The 16,517-nt window shown below is 49.1% G+C and overlaps 1 protein-coding gene across 1 annotated transcript; it reads left to right on the top strand.

Annotated features, from left to right (window-relative positions):
* The first annotated feature begins 11,876 nt into the window (after positions 1-11,876).
* Positions 11,877-16,448, top strand: LOC144124625 (uncharacterized). The gene has a single exon (XM_077657423.1). The coding sequence runs from the start codon at positions 13,590-13,592 to the stop codon at positions 14,988-14,990; it is 1,401 nt and encodes a 466-aa protein (XP_077513549.1). The 5' UTR covers positions 11,877-13,589; the 3' UTR covers positions 14,991-16,448.
* The last annotated feature ends 69 nt before the right edge of the window (positions 16,449-16,517 follow it).

Below are 16,517 nucleotides of genomic sequence, written 5' to 3'. Positions count from 1 at the left end.
AAGTTACTGTGTAGTCAACTACTACCACAACCGCTTCGGCGCCCATCAATGCCATCGCCCTGATTGTGAAAGAATCAAGACTTTTAACTAAAAATGGCTTTTTTAATTTTTTTTTTGGGGGGGGGGAAGGAAATGGCGCAGTATCTGTCTCATATATCGTTGGACACCTGAACCGCGCCGTAAGGGATGGGATAAAGGAGGGAATGAAAGAAGAAAGGAAGAAGAGGTGCCGTAGTGGAGGGCTCCAGAATAATTTCGACCATCTGGGGATCTTTAACACATCCCCTTTTTGAAAATCACATCTTCTCGGGAACAACTTGTAATTCATTGTTGTTCTGAGCGGTTCCAAGGAAAACTGAGTGCCTCATTACGGCTAGACACACAGTGATCGAGTGCGTATGTAAACCAGAGTGCACAGTTGTAGCTTGCACTTTGCTGCCTATGCAACGTTAGCCATAGCGAACGCAATCACCAATTGTTACGGAAAGCGCAGACGCGTTTTCGGCATGTGTCTTTGGGTTCTCCTCCCTACGCGTCTTCTTCGCGCAGTTTTATAAATGCTGAAAGACACGAGTACGGCTCACACAACGGCGCTCAAATACTGCTTGCACAAAAGTGCGCATTTACGTCAAACGCTGAAAATAACACCTCGCTTTTTCAGGAATACACCTCGGCGACTGCGGCCATGTATATTTATGAAAGCATTGCATGGATACATATCTTGTTAGTTAGTTAGTTATATTGATTTTAATGGCGCAAAAGCAACTTAGGCTATGATGCGCCAAACACACGGTTAGAGCTTTTGTTAAAGGTTACGCTTTTTATATCTAAAGTTTGTATAAAACATTGGCTTCTCTGAGAAATTTAAAAATGCTAGAAAAATCAACCAGTGCTTGATCTCCTAAAAGTAACATGGGGTGTAGTGGGATGTATTCATTGTGCAATGTTGTGAAATATTTTTTCCTCAGTTGTTCCAGTTTTTTGCATACAATTAAAATGTGGTTTACCGTGAGGTCATCGCCACACATTTCGCAGAGAGGTTTGCCTTTTTTTGTCAGTAAGAAGTTGTGAGTAAGCTGTGTGTGTCCAATGCGTAGTCGACACAAAATAACTTCTATGAAACGCTCCTGATGTGTACATGATCTCCATTCTCCCAAAACAGGTTTTATAGAATGTAGTTTGTTGTTTGTTTGTTCGTCCCATGCAATCTGCCACTTATTCCTGAGTTTACTGTGCAGTAATTTAGAAAAATCCCTCTGTGGTATGTTAACTTGTTTTATATGGCCAATTCTAGCTTGTGCTGCGCAAGCATCTGCTCTCTCATTACCTAAAATTCCAACATGGCTAGGGACCCAGCAGAATATAATGTTATGTTTTTGCTTTGTAATTTTAACTATGTTATGTATGATTTTTCCTATTATGGGTTCAGCAGCGTTTGTAGAATGCAGCGCTTTTAGCATACTGAGTGAATCGGTGTAAATGATCCTATTTTTTATGTTTTGTTTTACTATTTGTTCTACAGCTACAAAGATGGCATAACACTCCGCAGTAAATACCGATGCATACTGTGGCAATCGTATCATTTTTTCATTTGTTCCTTGAATTACTGCACTTCCGACATGACTTTCTGTTTTTGAGCCATCAGTGTAAAATTCGGTGTAAGTGTCATATTTTTCTTGTAGTGCAAAGAACTCTTGCAGTATGTGCTCGTGTGGTATTTTCTCTTTGTTTAAGTGTGTCAATGTGAAGTCACACACTGAAGGAAGGCTGTACCATGGTGGTAGATATTCATGTCTTTGTGCAATATTAGGTAGGGCGTCCAGCACTGCTAAGTCTTCACATTTGTCTTCAAAGCGCATTATTAGTGGCCTGATAAAATGTGGTTTATTATTGAATAATCTCCTAGATGGGCACTTGGTAACAATGGGATAGCAGAGATGTTTAGGGAGAGAACGGGTTTTTAGGATGTACGTGCATGTTAGTGCGACTCTTCTATCCTCTAGTGTGGGCTCATTAGCTTCAACGTAGACTCTTTATCGGGGATGTTCTATAAGCTCCAGTTGATAGACGCAAACCAAGATTATGAACAGGGTCCAGTCGTTTCAAGTAGGATGCTCTTGCCGAACCATATACCACACACCCGTAGTCCAGCTTGGAGCGCACCAAAGAGCGATATATTTGCAATAGGCATGCTCTATCGGACCCCCACCGTTTTCGCGAGAGTACCTTTAATACATTGAGGGCTTGGGATGCTTTCTTTTTCAGGTTGTTAATGTGTGACAGAAATGTAAGTTTCTTGTCAAAAGTGACGCCTAAAAATTTATGTTCCTGTTTGACTGGCAGTGTGGTTTGATTCAAGCACAGATTGGGATCGACCTGTAGGCCTCGTCGTAATGAGAATAAAACAGCTACTGTTTTTTGAGGGGAGAACTTGAATCCATTTTTCTCTGCCCAAGCAGCCAGTTTATTTAGTGTGATTTGTATTTGTCTCTCGCAGGACAGTATGTTGGAAGAAGTGTATGCTATCTGTATGTCATCTACATAAACTGAATACATTACGGACTTAGGTATTACTTTGGCCAAGGAATTCATTTTTACTATAAAGTGTGTCGTACTTAAAATGCATCCCTGGGGTACGCCATTCTCTTGGGCGAATGTCGTTGATAGAGTTGCTCCCAGACGGACTCTGAATGTGCGGTTAGTCAGGAAGTCGTTCAAGCAGTTCAGCATCCTGCCGCGGATCCCTAGATCTGCTAGGTCATGGAGGATGCCGAACTTCCACGCGGTATCATATGCCTTCTCCAAATCGAAGAAGACACCGATACAGTGCTTTGTGGATGAACGCCTCTCGGATGGTGTTTTCTAGGCGGACAAGGTGATCAGTGGTCGAGCATGCTTTCTTAAATCCACATTGACGTAAATCTAAGAGTCGACGAGATTCAAGTGTGAAGGTCAGTCTAATGTTTACTATGCTTTCGAAAGATTTAGCGATGCAGCTGGTGAGGGCTATCGGTCTGTAATTGTTAGGACTTGTTGGTTGTTTTCCGGGTTTCAGAAAAGGTACTATTATTGCTTTCTTCCACTCCTCAGGTATATTCACAGTTGTCCATATTTTGTTAAAGAAGTTCAACAATGCCTGCACGGCAGCCTCAGAGAGATGGGCGAGCATAGCGTAATGCACATTATCTGGGCCTGGTGCTGTCTTTTTACCACAAGATAATGCCCTGATCAATTCCTGGAGTGTGATGGGTTGATTGTAGTCCTCGTGCATACCTGCTGCAAATGGAAGTTTTTGTTTTTCTGCTATTGCTTTGTACTTCTGGAACGTGTTTGTGTAATTGGACGAACTGGAAACTTCAGCAAAATGCTCACCTAGTATGTTGGCCTGTTCTTCTAATGATGTTTGTGTCCCGGGTGTAGTCAACAGAGGAAGTGTGAAAGGGGTATGGTCACTACTGAATCTTCGAACTTTTTCCCACATTTTTTTTTTTGAGGTTATTGAGCTGTTTATAGAGGACACATATTTCTGCCACGAGGATTTCTCGGCATTTCTCCGAACGAATCGCGCTCTGGCCTTGGCCCTCTTAAAGGCAATCAAGTTCTCCGCTGTGGGATACCGACGCAGAGAGCCCCAAGCTTTATTTTGTTGTTTTTTTGCCAATGTGCATTCTTGTGTCCACCATACATTATGTTTTTTGTGTACGAGTCCTGTTGTTTGTGGTATGGCTAGTGTAGCGGCCGATATTATGCATGTAGTAAATTTTCCATTAATTTCGTCTATGCTGAGATCTTCACAAAATTATTTTTCTAGTGTGGCACTTGCTGTAAAAAGTGACCAGTCGGCGAGGTGAAGTTTCCAGCGCCGTGGTCTTGTGGGGATGACTGCAGTAGACGATGAGAGGCTGATGATAATAGGTAGGTGATCACTTCCCAGGGGGTCATTTAAAACATCCCATTTAAAATCGTTAAAAAGCGATGGTGATGCGAAAGCTAAATCGAGAAAGCTCATTTTTGCCGAGCTTGGGCAACAATAAGTTGCTTTTCCTGTATTTAAAAGACAGATGTTATTTGAGAGGATAAAATCTTCGATTGTTTGCCCCCTAGAGTCGCAGCGCTCGCTTCCCCAAAAAGGAGAGTGAGCGTTAAAATCCCCAACTACCAGATATGGCTCTGGAAGTTCATCTATCATTTCGTCTAGATCATGGACTGTTAGTGTAAAATGTGGAGGAATGTATACGGAACAGATTGTTAGTGTTTTATAGCTGACGATGCTGACTGCAACCGCCTCAAGTTTTGTATTGAGCTTGATTTCTCGAGCAGGGACGCCGCTTTGGACGACAATTGCGACGCCTCCTGAAAGTCGATTTGCCTGCTCGTGATCGCGTCTAAAAGTTTGATAATGTTTCAGGATATGTACATGTTGTGGACCAAGATTGGTCTCCTGAAGACATAAAACTATGGGTAACATTGACCCTAAAATATGTGTTATGTCACTATAATTCCGCATAAGTCCTCTGCAATTCCATTGAATTAAAAAAGCCATGCTTGTGTTTTTGAGTGAAAATAAAAGGAGATTTACTTATGTGGTGGGCCCGTTATGAGGGGCCTGTCTTTTTTCCGCTCAAGAGAGCTGTTCCGCCTCTGTAGTGGAGGCGGAGTGGGTGCTGGGATACATATCTTATAATATCCTCTGTGCATGTATGCGCGGTTCCGCTTCCTGTCGCCCGGGCTCTGCCACTCAAGCCCTATGGAGCTTTGGTTGGTCAGATATCTGTGCATTGTGTTTATATTTGGCACAGTGATTTATTAATATCAGTATATTATTATGCGGACACAATATACCGATTAGAGGCTGTCAAATGCTGTACAGATGCGATTTAAATTTACAGACGCATGTTTTAGCAGAAGACAGTGGGAAACACACTGCATCATTTCGCGCCGACAACGCCCCTCATCACGTGACTAACCTCGTCCTCATAGCCTTAGCCGCGTGCTTGCCGTTTAGTGGTTATCAGGCGGGGCGCACGGTCTCAACACGCCGGAGTCAAGCGCCTTAAAACGCCTTTTAACATTACATCCTGAAACGACTGCATGGTGTGGCATGGCCAGGAGCAGCTGCCACTGTTATAACTATCATGAGATCACTACGGCATCCGCATTTTAGGAATGCGTAAGCATTGACGCCGCCTCGCCCCTCTTTTCCCGGTTTGCCTAAACCAATCAACCCAGACAACACCAAACATCCTGAGGATGTCCTCAAATGGTCCAAACGTCCTCGGGGCCTCTAAAACATCCTCAATATGTCCTCATAATGTCCCAGGTTGGATTGTCCTCAAAACGTTCGCATAATGATGTTCTCAGGTCATACCAGCGGCTTCGTGGTCCTCAAAAGGTCATTTTGAGGACATATGTTTGTGAACACGCATGCATGAAAATTATCAGGAAAATAATGCTTGTGTGTGTGTGTGTGTGTGTGTGTGTGTGTGTGTGTGTGTGTGTGTGTGTGTGTGTGTGTGTGTGTGTGTGTGTGTGTGTGTGTGTGTGTGTGTGTGTGTGTGTGTGTGTGTGTGTGTGTGTGTGTGTGTGTGTGTGTGTGTGTGTGTGTGTGTGTGTGTGTGTGTGTGTGTGTGTGTGTGTGTGTGTGTGTGTGTGTGTGTGTGTGTGTGTGTGTGTGTGTGTGTGTGTGTGTGTGTGTGTGTGTGTGTGTGTGTGTGTGTGTGTGTGTGTGTGTGTGTGTGTGTGTGTGTGTGTGTGTGTGTGTGTGTGTGTGTGTGTGTGTGTGTGTGTGTGTGTGTGTGTGTGTGTGTGTGTGTGTGTGTGTGTGTGTGTGTGTGTGTGTGTGTGTGTGTGTGTGTGTGTGTGTGTGTGTGTGTGTGTGTGTGTGTGTGTGTGTGTGTGTGTGTGTGTGTGTGTGTGTGTGTGTGTGTGTGAAATTTGATTTCTAAGCATTTACTTCCATTAAGTTTTATTTGTGATGCATTACTGCGACGGCGCTCTGAAGTTTTATCCCTTTGACAGTATGCATGCAAAGTTTTTTTCAACGACAGCGCGCTTAGACCGCAAATTGCTGCACGCGGAAACGAGATAATTTAAACCACCGCCTTTAGCTGACTGCCGCGCATGCACGCTGGTTCTAACTGCAACCCAGAACACGCTTGCTGCGTGCCAACGACAGAGAAAAAAGTTTGAGGTGCGGTTCCGGTAAAGCTCGTGCAACGTCGTATTGAACCACCCGCATCGCTGCTGGTTCATGTCCTGAGAAAACCGATGAGTTCTGGTCGACCGTAGTTGTGATTGCCGTTTTTTCATGTGACGACGCTATCGTGCACAATTAAAGCTTCTGCAAAACGTTTTCCTTCATGCAAGACTACGTGTTGTACGCAATGCCGCTAGCTTTTCCTTTGGCGAAGGAGCACGATTTTAGCCCGTTCACGGAAAGCGGGCTTGAATCCGGGGGCCCGTCTGTGTGTTGCTGGGTAGGCAAATTACGGTGTTTTTTTATTTCAGTAAAAAATGTTCTTTTTCACAAAGTCAATCGTTCCGCAATAATTATTGCCTCTTAATATCGCATCGCACGATCAAAATCATTACGTGTGTGGCCGATTCTCGTTTAAGCCAAGCCAAGCCTGCATCCGCAACGTCGTGATCGATCACCGTGACGGCGAAGCACGCACGCTACTCGCACGTGCGCGTTATTCCGCGATGGATGCCTGTCGTGCGCGGCTGGCTTGGACACATCAGGAGCCTCAAGTAATCACGTACGGAACGCCGCCTGTATGTGGACAAGAGTGCGTACGCTGTGATCCATTTCCTTTTGACTCCACATGGAACTAACGAGTCAAGCGGACGGCGACGGAGGGGAGTTCGGGGTGCGCAGACGACCCAGCTTGGCCGGGCCCCATTGTTCGCAGCCCGCTCCTAGAAGCAGCAACGAAGGCGCGTCGCCTTTCATCCCTACCGCGGCGACGCTGCCCAAGGCCATTACCCGGGCGGCGGTCGTTCAGTGTGTGGCTAGGAGGCAATTTTGAAGACGCGTTCCTCATGTTCACTGTGAGCGCTTATCAGCTCCATATGACTGCCAGGCACTTCCTGTGCACGTGAGGCATCAGGAAGAATTGGGGAGCGGCGGCGCCTTAAGTGGCACGGCTTTCGACAATCTGTGCGGCCCTCGCATGCTCTTTAAGCGAGTAATCATGCCGCCCCGCGGGGGAGGATGGAGTGATCCGAGAGGGGAATTGTTAGTATTCGTGACAGTGACCTGTCCCCTCTCCCCAGTCTTTGATTGGGCGTGTTTTACCCTCCTCTGTCTCTTTTTCAATGTGTTTTCCTCTCCCATGTGTTTTATTGGATGTGTTTTCCTTTCCCCGGTCCTTGATTGGATGCGTGCTTGTGTTTTGACCTAATTGGTTGGTGTCCCCACTGAGGGCGGGGACTTAGGGATTAAAAGAAGACGTTTTGGTGGGACCGGGGGTTGATTTCGTCTGGTCACTCTGCGGATCAATCACTATGTACATAGTTGTTCTCCTTGTTGTACCTTCCGTTCTGTCTTAGCTATTTTATGTGTGATTAAACAGTTTACTTCCTGAAGTTCCACGAGTAATGTGACTGAGCAAGTTTAGAACCTCAAGACGTCGGCATCCAACAACTTCTACCTTTCCCCTTCGGGCTAACCTCAAAGAAGAGAAAGGGGTAAAACGAACACAACTGGCGCAGTCGACAGAAATGCGACGTCTTCCTACTCGAGGCAACTGAAGGAGGTCGGAAGTACAAGGCGGCGGACGAGCTATAGCGTGGCACGTCCAGAGGAGAAGATTTCAAGAGTGACAGCTGGTCAACACCGACGTGACGGTGAAGGTCCAAGTCAGCGGGCAGCTGAAGGAACCAGGTGACCAGAGTCAAGGAGGGCGCTGTTGATCAGCAGGAGCCGACGACGGCGCGGATCAAGGAGACGAGTTCCAACCGGGACCGTGCGGCGCAGCGACCAACTTCCGGATCAGTCTTCCATGCTGGGGCACCGGCAGCCTCGTAAAGCGGAGCTTCGGTAGCCAGGCGAGTACCTTTCTGTTCCTGTCGGGCTTGTGCTTATGCCAAAGCCTTGGGTTTTGAGAAGTGACAGTGTTAAACAGAAAGAGATGGAGAACGGGGCAGGAAACGGAGAGTTGGCAGCCGCGAGTCAGGCAAATGAGGGTCCGACGTACCCTCTGACAGTTAGCGCGCCGGTGCAACAAATGACCGAGTTGCAAGTGCAATTACGAATTGCTGAACTAGCGGTGGAAAAGGAGCGGTTGGCTTTGGAAAATACAAGGCTGAATCTTAAGCAGAGCGGAACAGCGGGTGGGCTTGGTGAGAGCGCGGGAGCGAGCGGAAGAATGGACGAGGACAGAAGGTTGAAATTTGCTAACCTTATGAAAGGCGTCCTCACGCCGATGCCGCTTCAAGAAGCCCTGGTACCAGGGTGGTTCGAGGACGTAGAGGCCACGTTGGGGTCATACGAAGCTCCAACCCAGTGGTGGGCTGGACTAGTTTTGCCACACCTAAGCGAGAGGGCACGCATGCTACTCACGCGGTTGTCCGCAGAGGAAAGGAGCGAGTACGCACTCCTGAAAGCTAAAGTGTTAGACGGCTTGAGGCTCACTGCCGCCGAATACAAGCGTCTTTACTCATCCGCGAACAAAAACCCAAATGAGACGTGGGAGCAGTTTGCGGTACGCCTGCAGAACTACCTGGAATACTATTTAAACAGCTGTCAGGTAACTTCGTTAGAGGAGTTCAAACTGCTAGCCGTCGCGGACCGACTAAAGGAAGCCCTCAGTGCAGAGGCGAGAGCGCACGTTGCTCTAAATGATAAGCCAGGGTTCCTAAAACCTAGTGAGATTGTCACGATGGCAGAAAACCACGACGAACGCCGAAGATATAGGGTCGGGAAAGCAGCGAGCGCGGCGGTGGCGACGAACGAGGCAGTCGAGGTAACACAGCGCGACGGAACCCAGTGCCGACCAAACAACACGCGGCCCCGGGGACGTGGACAGTGTTTCCATTGCCACGGGCATAGGCACATCGCAAGATTTTGCCCGAAAAGACAAACCGCGGAAAAGCCAGACATGGGGGGCGGACGCGCAGACCAGAAATCAGTAATCGCCCGAATATCAGTCCCCTTGCATGACAGGGAGACAGTGCACGGCTCAGTGGAAAGGCAGCCCGCGGAGGAGAAGGTCAGCGCCGGAGAGGTGACATTGTTGAGTAGCGGGAACGCTATAAGTGCGCGCATTGACTCAGGGGCCGACATCACGGTCATCCGCAGGTCGCTCGTGCCGCGATATGAATGCGCGGGGGCAACAATAAAACTCGCCGGGGCTTTCGGAAAGCAGGTTGTCGCGGAGCTGGCGTATGTTCCCCTAGTAACAACTCAGGGAGCACCGCGAGTATCATTTGAACCGTCGGAGCGGCGCATACTGTGTGCAGTCACAGACGAGCTTATAACTGGGATAAGCGCGTTAATCACTCCCGAAGACTATGAGCAGCTTCTGAGCGATCGTGTCCATGCGCAAGAACAGGGAGAAGCCGAGGGTTCTGACGAAGAAACCGAAGAGATGGAGAAGCGGGTTGACGAGGTTCTAGCGGGCGCGCTAGCAGCAGATTGCAGCGAAGGGGATACCGCGGTGGCACAGACGACGCGGCAACGGTTTCGCGAGGCGCAGATTGGAGACGAATCACTCCAGGAAGCGTGGGCTCAGGCTAGAGAGGGAACACACGGCATGGCGGTCCGGGACGAGCTTTTGTTCCACCAGGAGCCTGTTGATGGGCATCCATGTACTCAGCTTGTCCTCCCAACCGAGCGACGCGCAGAGGTCTTAAAAATGGCGCACGACTCAGTGTGGGCAGGTCATCTCGGCGAGCGGAAGACGCTTCAGCGGATAAAGGCTTCATTCTTCTGGCCCGGGGTCACACGCGACGTGAAGCAGTACTGCCGCTCATGCCACTCATGTCAGGTGAAGTCGCGTGCACGCACAGCAGATCGAGTGCCGATCGCGCCGATCGCTAGACCAGAGGCCGCATTCCAAGTGGTAAACATCGACTGCATAGGACCGATAGAACCACCGTCAGCTCGAGGGCACCGCTATGCACTTTGTGTAGTGGACATGAACACGCGTTGGCCCGAAGTCGTGTGTTTAAAAGCGCTGACCGCTAAGGCCACGTGTGACGCTCTTCTGCAAGTATTCGCGCGCCTGGGAGTCCCTGAAACAGTGTGCTGTGACCAGGGCACAAATTTTACCGCAAAGCTTACACAAGAGCTTCTCAGAAAATTGGGCGCCTCTCCGAGGTTTTCCACGCCGGACCACCCTCAAAGCAACGGTCTGGTCGAGCGCTGGAATGGAACATTCAAATCCATGCTATTCCAGATTATTCAGGAGCACGGACGTGACTGGGATAGGCTTGTGCCATTCTTGCTCTGGGCTTACAGGGAGGTCCCTAATGAGACGACCGGGCAGTCGCCGTTTGAGTTAATGTATGGCAGAATACCGACCGGACCGCTATCCATTCTCCAAAAAACTTGGACGGGAGACTGGGCAGTACCAGATTCTTTGGCAACGCCGGCGGCAGAGTACCTGTCAGCTTTGCGCGAGAAGCTGGCCGAGGCAAACGCAAAGGCTAGTAACAACAGCACGGTAGCGCAACGCAGGTACACTGGACAATACAACTTGCGCGCTGTCGATAAACACTTCACAGATGGGCAGCAGGTGTTGTTGCTTGAAAGGGATGGCGAGGGAAAGTTGATGTCCAAGTGGACGGGGCCTGTGACGGTAATGCGGAAGACGCGCCCGTACAGTTATCTGATCAAGCTCGACAATGGCGCATGTCGGACTGTCCACGCAAACAAGCTCAGAGCATACCACGCACGGGTGAATGTAGTAAGGGTGATATTCGAGGGCGACGCGGAGTTCGGCGACGTGCCCACGTTCCCCATGCGCTCAGTGCCAGGCGACGCGCTGCCGCCGGGTGCTCTCGAACATTTGAACGAAGCGCAGCGCCGAGATTGAGAGGCACTGATCGAGGAGAATGGCCAGGTTTTCAGCAGTAGGCCCGGCAAATGCACGCTAGGAGCGCACAAAATCGTGCTAAAGGAGGGTGCTCAGCCACGGGCTGGCCATGCGTACAAGGTCCCGATGGCGTATCGGAAGGAAGTGGAGAGGCAAGTAGATGAGCTCCTGGAGTGGGGACTAATATATCCCGTTGAGAGTCCTCATGCTCACCCAGTGGTTTGCGTCGCTAAAAAAGATGGGGGGCTGCGCCTGTGCTGCGATTATCGGAAGTTGAATGCGATAACCGAGCAGGACGCCTTTCCGATGAGCCTACCGTCCGAGCTGCTGTTCCGAGTAGCGAAGGCCAACTTCATCAGCCTAATAGACATGCTGAGAGGCTATTGGCAAATATCCCTTGACGAGCAGGCACAGGCCCTCACGGCATTCGTCACTCCGGTGGGGCAGTACGCATGGAGGGTCATGCCCTTCGGCCTTCGAAATGCGAGTTCGACATTTCAGAGGGTCATAAACCAGGTACTAGCACCGCACCGCGAGCACGCATGCGCCTACATAGATGACCTCGCGATTTATTCAGACGCCTGGGAGGAGCATTTGAGGCACGTTCGGGCGGTGCTCGCTTCGATCTCAGCCGCCGGGTTCACCGTGAACGCAGGCAAATGTCATTTCGCGAGACGAGAAGTCGAATTTTTGGGCCATGTGGTTGGGTCGGGGAAGCACAGCGCTAATCCAGGAAAGGTCAAGGCAATAGACGAGATGCCGAGGCCCCAAACAAAGAAGGAGCTCAGAAGCTTTCTGGTCTTAGCTAACTATTACCGACAATATGTCCCCGACTATTCTCGCGTCGTGCTCCCACTGACGAGCTTAACTAACAGGCGGACACCGCAGCTGCTCCCATGGGATGACGAGGCGCAGAAAGCTTTTGATGAGGTGAAAGCTTGCTTGAAAAGCGCATCCTCACTTCATGCGCCTGACCCAAGTAAGGAGTTCGTGCTCGCAACCGATGCTTCGGACTACGCGGTGGGTGCCTGCCTTGCCCAGTGCGATGACGAGGGCCGCGAGCAGCCTATCGCTTTTCTGAGCAAAAAGCTAAGCCCGGCTCAGACCCGCTGGGCGACTATCGAGAAGGAGGCTTATGCCATCATTTGGGCATTAGGGCAACTTGAAGTCTGGTTGTGTGGCGCACAAATTAGGGTCATAACGGACCATAACCCGCTCAAATATTTGACGCTGAGTAGTCCGCACAGCGCCAAGCTGACACGCTGGGCACTCGCTCTGCAGAGATTCGATATCCGGGTCGAGCACAAAAAGGGGGAGCAAAACGCTAATGCCGATGCAATGTCGCGACTCGTAGCTGCCAAATAGAGGCGTGGGGGTATCCGGGGCCTGGAGTTATGTCATGTATGGAGGTGTACCCTGAGGCTTTGGCAACGCATATGGTTCGGCAGCGGCAGATGGTGCTTCTTCGGCTCCGGGCCCGCGGCACGTTGGTCTGTTTCGGTTTTCTGTGTGTGCTTCATTCCAAGATGTTATGCAGCACACTTGGTGGGGAGGTGTCGTGCGCGGCTGGCTTGGACACATCCGGAGCCTCAATTAATCACGTACGGAACGCCGCCTGTATGTGGACAAGAGTGCGTACGCTGTAATCCATTTCCTTTTGACTCCACATGGAACTAACGAGTCAAGCGGACGGCGACGGAGGGGAGTTCGGGGTGCGCAGACGACCCAGCTTGGCCGGGCCCCATTGTTCGCAGCCCGCTCCGAGAAGCAGCAACGAAGGCGCGTCGCATTTCATCCCTACCGCGGCGACGCTGCCCAAGGCCATTACCCGGGCGGCGGTCGTTCAGTGTGTGGCTAGGAGGCAATTTTGAAGACGCGTTCCTCATGTTCACTGTGAGCGCTTATCAGCTCCATATGACTGCCAGGCACTTCCTGTGCACGTGAGGCATCAGGAAGAATTGGGGAGCGGCGGCGCCTTAAGTGGCACGGCTTTCGACAATCTGTGCGGCCCTCCCATGCTCTTTAAGCGAGTAATCATGCCGCCCCGCGGGGGAGGATGGAGTGATCCGAGAGGGGAATTGTTAGTATTCGTGACAGTGACGTGTCCCCTCTCCCCAATCTTTGATTGGGCGTGTTTTACGCTCCTCTGTCTCTTTTTCAATGTGTTTTCCTCTCCCATGTGTTTTATTGGATGTGGTTTCCTTTCCCCGGTCCTTGATTGGATGCGTGCTTGTGTTTTGACCTAATTGGTTGGTGTCCCCACTGAGGGCGGGGACTTAGGGATTAAAAGAAGACGTTTTGGTGGGACCGGGGGTTGATTTCGTCTGGTCACTCTGCGGATCAATCACTATGTACATAGTTGTTCTCCTTGTTGTACCTTCCGTTCTGTCTTAGCTATTTTATGTGTGATTAAACAGTTTACTTCCTGAAGTTCCACGAGTAATGTGACTGAGCAAGTTTAGAACCTCAAGACGTCGGCATCCAACAAATTCTACCTTTCCCCTTCGGGCTGACATCAAAGAAGAGAAAGGGGTAAAAGGAACACAACTGATGCCTCTCAGAAAAGTGAGTGACGCCTTTGTAGATTTGCACTACGACCTGCTGATTTGCACGATGTCAACGGAAAGTCGTGCGCGAAAGTTCCGCCGCACAAGGAAAAGACGGGTTGACGTTAGCTTGCAGCTCGCCGCGTGTGCCGAAGCTGGTGCTGATCCATTTTCAGAACAGTGCAACCAGCTTCAGCGTGATGTGTGTGTGACCGAACGTTTTGTGCCCGATACTGAGGATGTGCCGACCCCAGACCCCACAAGTCAAGATGTTGAAGCTGGGACCTCATCGGTTTTTGTAGCATTAAGCTCCGATCAGGATCTTTGTCCTCAGGTTGACAGCAGGTTTGATTACGAAGCCGATCATGAACGCGCTGACGAGGACGTAGCGACTTTCCGCCACCAGCTTCAAACATGGGCAGTGGAGTCTGGGTCGTCGCATGCTGCTGTCACGTCACTTTTGAAAGTGCTCCGCAGCCACAAGTGTTTTTCTTCTCGCCCATCATCGTCGAGAGCGCTGTTACAGACACCGAAAAAATCGAATGAACTTTCCGAAATTTCGGGAGGCCAGTACCGCCACTTCGGTGTAGAAGCAGGGATACGGGAAATCCTGGGACAGTGTCGAGACCTGCCGCCGGAACTGAATTTGACTTTTCATATTGATGGCCTACCACTATCGAAAAGTTCTAGAGGCCAGTTTTGGACAATTCTCGGCCGCATAAGCAACCTCAAGCATGCGGCACCATTTGTGACGAGTGTTTTCTTCGGTGACAGCAAGCCGAGAGATGCAAATGAGTTCCTATACAGCTTTGTTGAAGAGCTAAACGTTCTTTTATCTACAGGAATTGCTGTTGAAGCTTTCACAATACCTGTAAAGCTAAAAGCCAGTGTGTGTGATGCGCCTGCAGAGGCATCTGTTTTGTGTGTCAAAAACCACACGGGCTATTACAGCTGCACGAAGTGCACTGTTAAGGGTGCGTACATTGAAGGAAGAGTCTGTTTTCCAAACATTAGCAGTGAGCTGAGAACTGACTGCAGTTTTAGGCAGAGGTTGCAGGAGCAGTATCATACTGGAAGCAGTATTGTAGAGCAGCTGCCAATAGACATTGTGAGGGATGTCCTGCTAGATTATATGCACCTCGTTTGCCTAGGCGTGGTGCACAAATTGCTTGTATTGTGGTTCCGTGGCCCGAAAGCTATAAGGCTTGGCAGCAAAGTCCGCATTGAACTGTCAGTGAGAAATGTCAAGGCCGCACAGTTTGTTCCTTGTGAATTTAACCGAAAGCCTCGTAGCCTCACAGATCTGGATCGCTGGAAGGCCACAGAGTTTCGTTTCTTTTTGCTGTATGGGGGACCCGTGCTCCTGTCATCGCTTCTTCCGTCACAGATGATGAGAATTTTCTAGCTTTGCATGTTGCTATTAACATTCTTTCAATGCCTAATGGCACAAAAAGTGAAGTGCAGTACGCAGGGCAGCTTCTGAACCATTTTGTTAAAGGCTTTATGAAGATATATGGCAAGGAGCATGCTTCGCGCAATGTGCATGGACTATGCCATCTGGCATTTGATGTTGAGCACCTGGGGCCATTGGATTCATGGAGTGCGTTCCCATTTGAGAACCACATGTCTGCTCTGAAAAGGCTGCTCTGAAAACCAGAGCGACCACTTGAGCAGCTCTCTAACAGACTATCAGAGCAAGGAGCTGTACAGAAGGAGGCTCAGCAGACGCCAAACTTCCCACTGCTCACTGGACAACATGAGTCTGGGCCCCTTATTGCTCCATGTCAAGGGCCTCAGTTCAAAAATGTGAAGCTGCCAGGCAGCGTGGTCCTTGCCCCTGGCAAGAAGGACGGCTGCTGCATTCTGCAAGATGGATCTATAATTGTCATCGAGAACTTTGCACATCTGCCAACTGGAGCACTTTGCGTTGTAGGAAGAAAGTTCATTCAGCTCGAGGACCTGTACTCCTCTCCATGCTCATCATCAATGCTTGGCATATATAGAGCGTCACAACTGTCTAGTCTGCGTGCCTGGCCACTAGAGAATGTTTCACGCAAAGCTTTGAAACTCTTTTTTAAACGCGATGCCATTATTTTTCCCCTCCTTCATTCAGAAATATCAGCATAACTGACTGTATAAACCATGAGTTTATGCCAGTGGCAGAAGCTGAAGGCTTTATCTATGGCTGGTGGCATGTTATTTTTTTCCAACTCCAAATGTATGCTTTCAAACAGTATCTCTCATCATTGCATTTCAACTTGGCCAGTACTGTTTATGTGTGCTACAGAATTATCGGCGGGATTTTATTAAATTTTACTGAGGGTTTTCTTGGTTTTCTGGTTCATGTCAGTGGTGCGTTTGTACACAAAAGACGAGAAATTCTCTATTTACTTTAGGAAATGTTGTGTGAAACAGAAATGTAATGCTTGCTGAGGGGCTAGTTGGTGCATATTTTCGTGAAAGGACCTAGTGCCGAAACAGACAGCATGCAGTAAGAGAGAAGGAACAAGTGCTTGTCTTGTATTGTTTGCTGCCTGCTTTAGTGCGGAGTCCTTTTATGAAAACATAAATGTAAAGAGGAAGGGAGTGAATAGCTTAACGAAATGATCGACTGAGCAGTTCAGTTATGGCTGTTTTTTTCCTTTCCTGCGCCTGCGCATTTGTCATTTTTTCCAAGTATTTATTTCGCTCTCGCACTAAATACACTCAGTTGATAGTCAGCGCTCGAGTTTGTCTGTCTTTCTTGTCCTGTGTGTTTTCTTTTGCACTGTTTTCCCTCAGAATATCTCACCAGCTTGCCCAACAACACACCTTAATATGGCTGGATGTTTGTGTGTGCCTTTTCTTCCCAAATATACACTGCTTATGGGCAAGTATTTAATAATTGCATGATTTCTTTTTTGGATGCACAACATGCTAAATAATAACATGA

The sequence above is a fragment of the Amblyomma americanum genome, chromosome 3, assembly GCF_052857255.1.
Source record: "Amblyomma americanum isolate KBUSLIRL-KWMA chromosome 3, ASM5285725v1, whole genome shotgun sequence".
Classification (NCBI taxonomy): Eukaryota; Metazoa; Arthropoda; class Arachnida; order Ixodida; family Ixodidae; genus Amblyomma; species Amblyomma americanum.
The sequence above is the reverse complement of the archived record's forward strand: the minus strand, read 5'-3'. Positions and strand labels throughout refer to the sequence as shown.

Bases quoted from the DNA above. Each gene is read 5' to 3' on its own strand.
- LOC144124625 (XM_077657423.1), top strand. From the start codon at position 13,590: ATGCCTCTCAGAAAAGTGAGTGACGCCTTTGTAGATTTGCACTACGAC.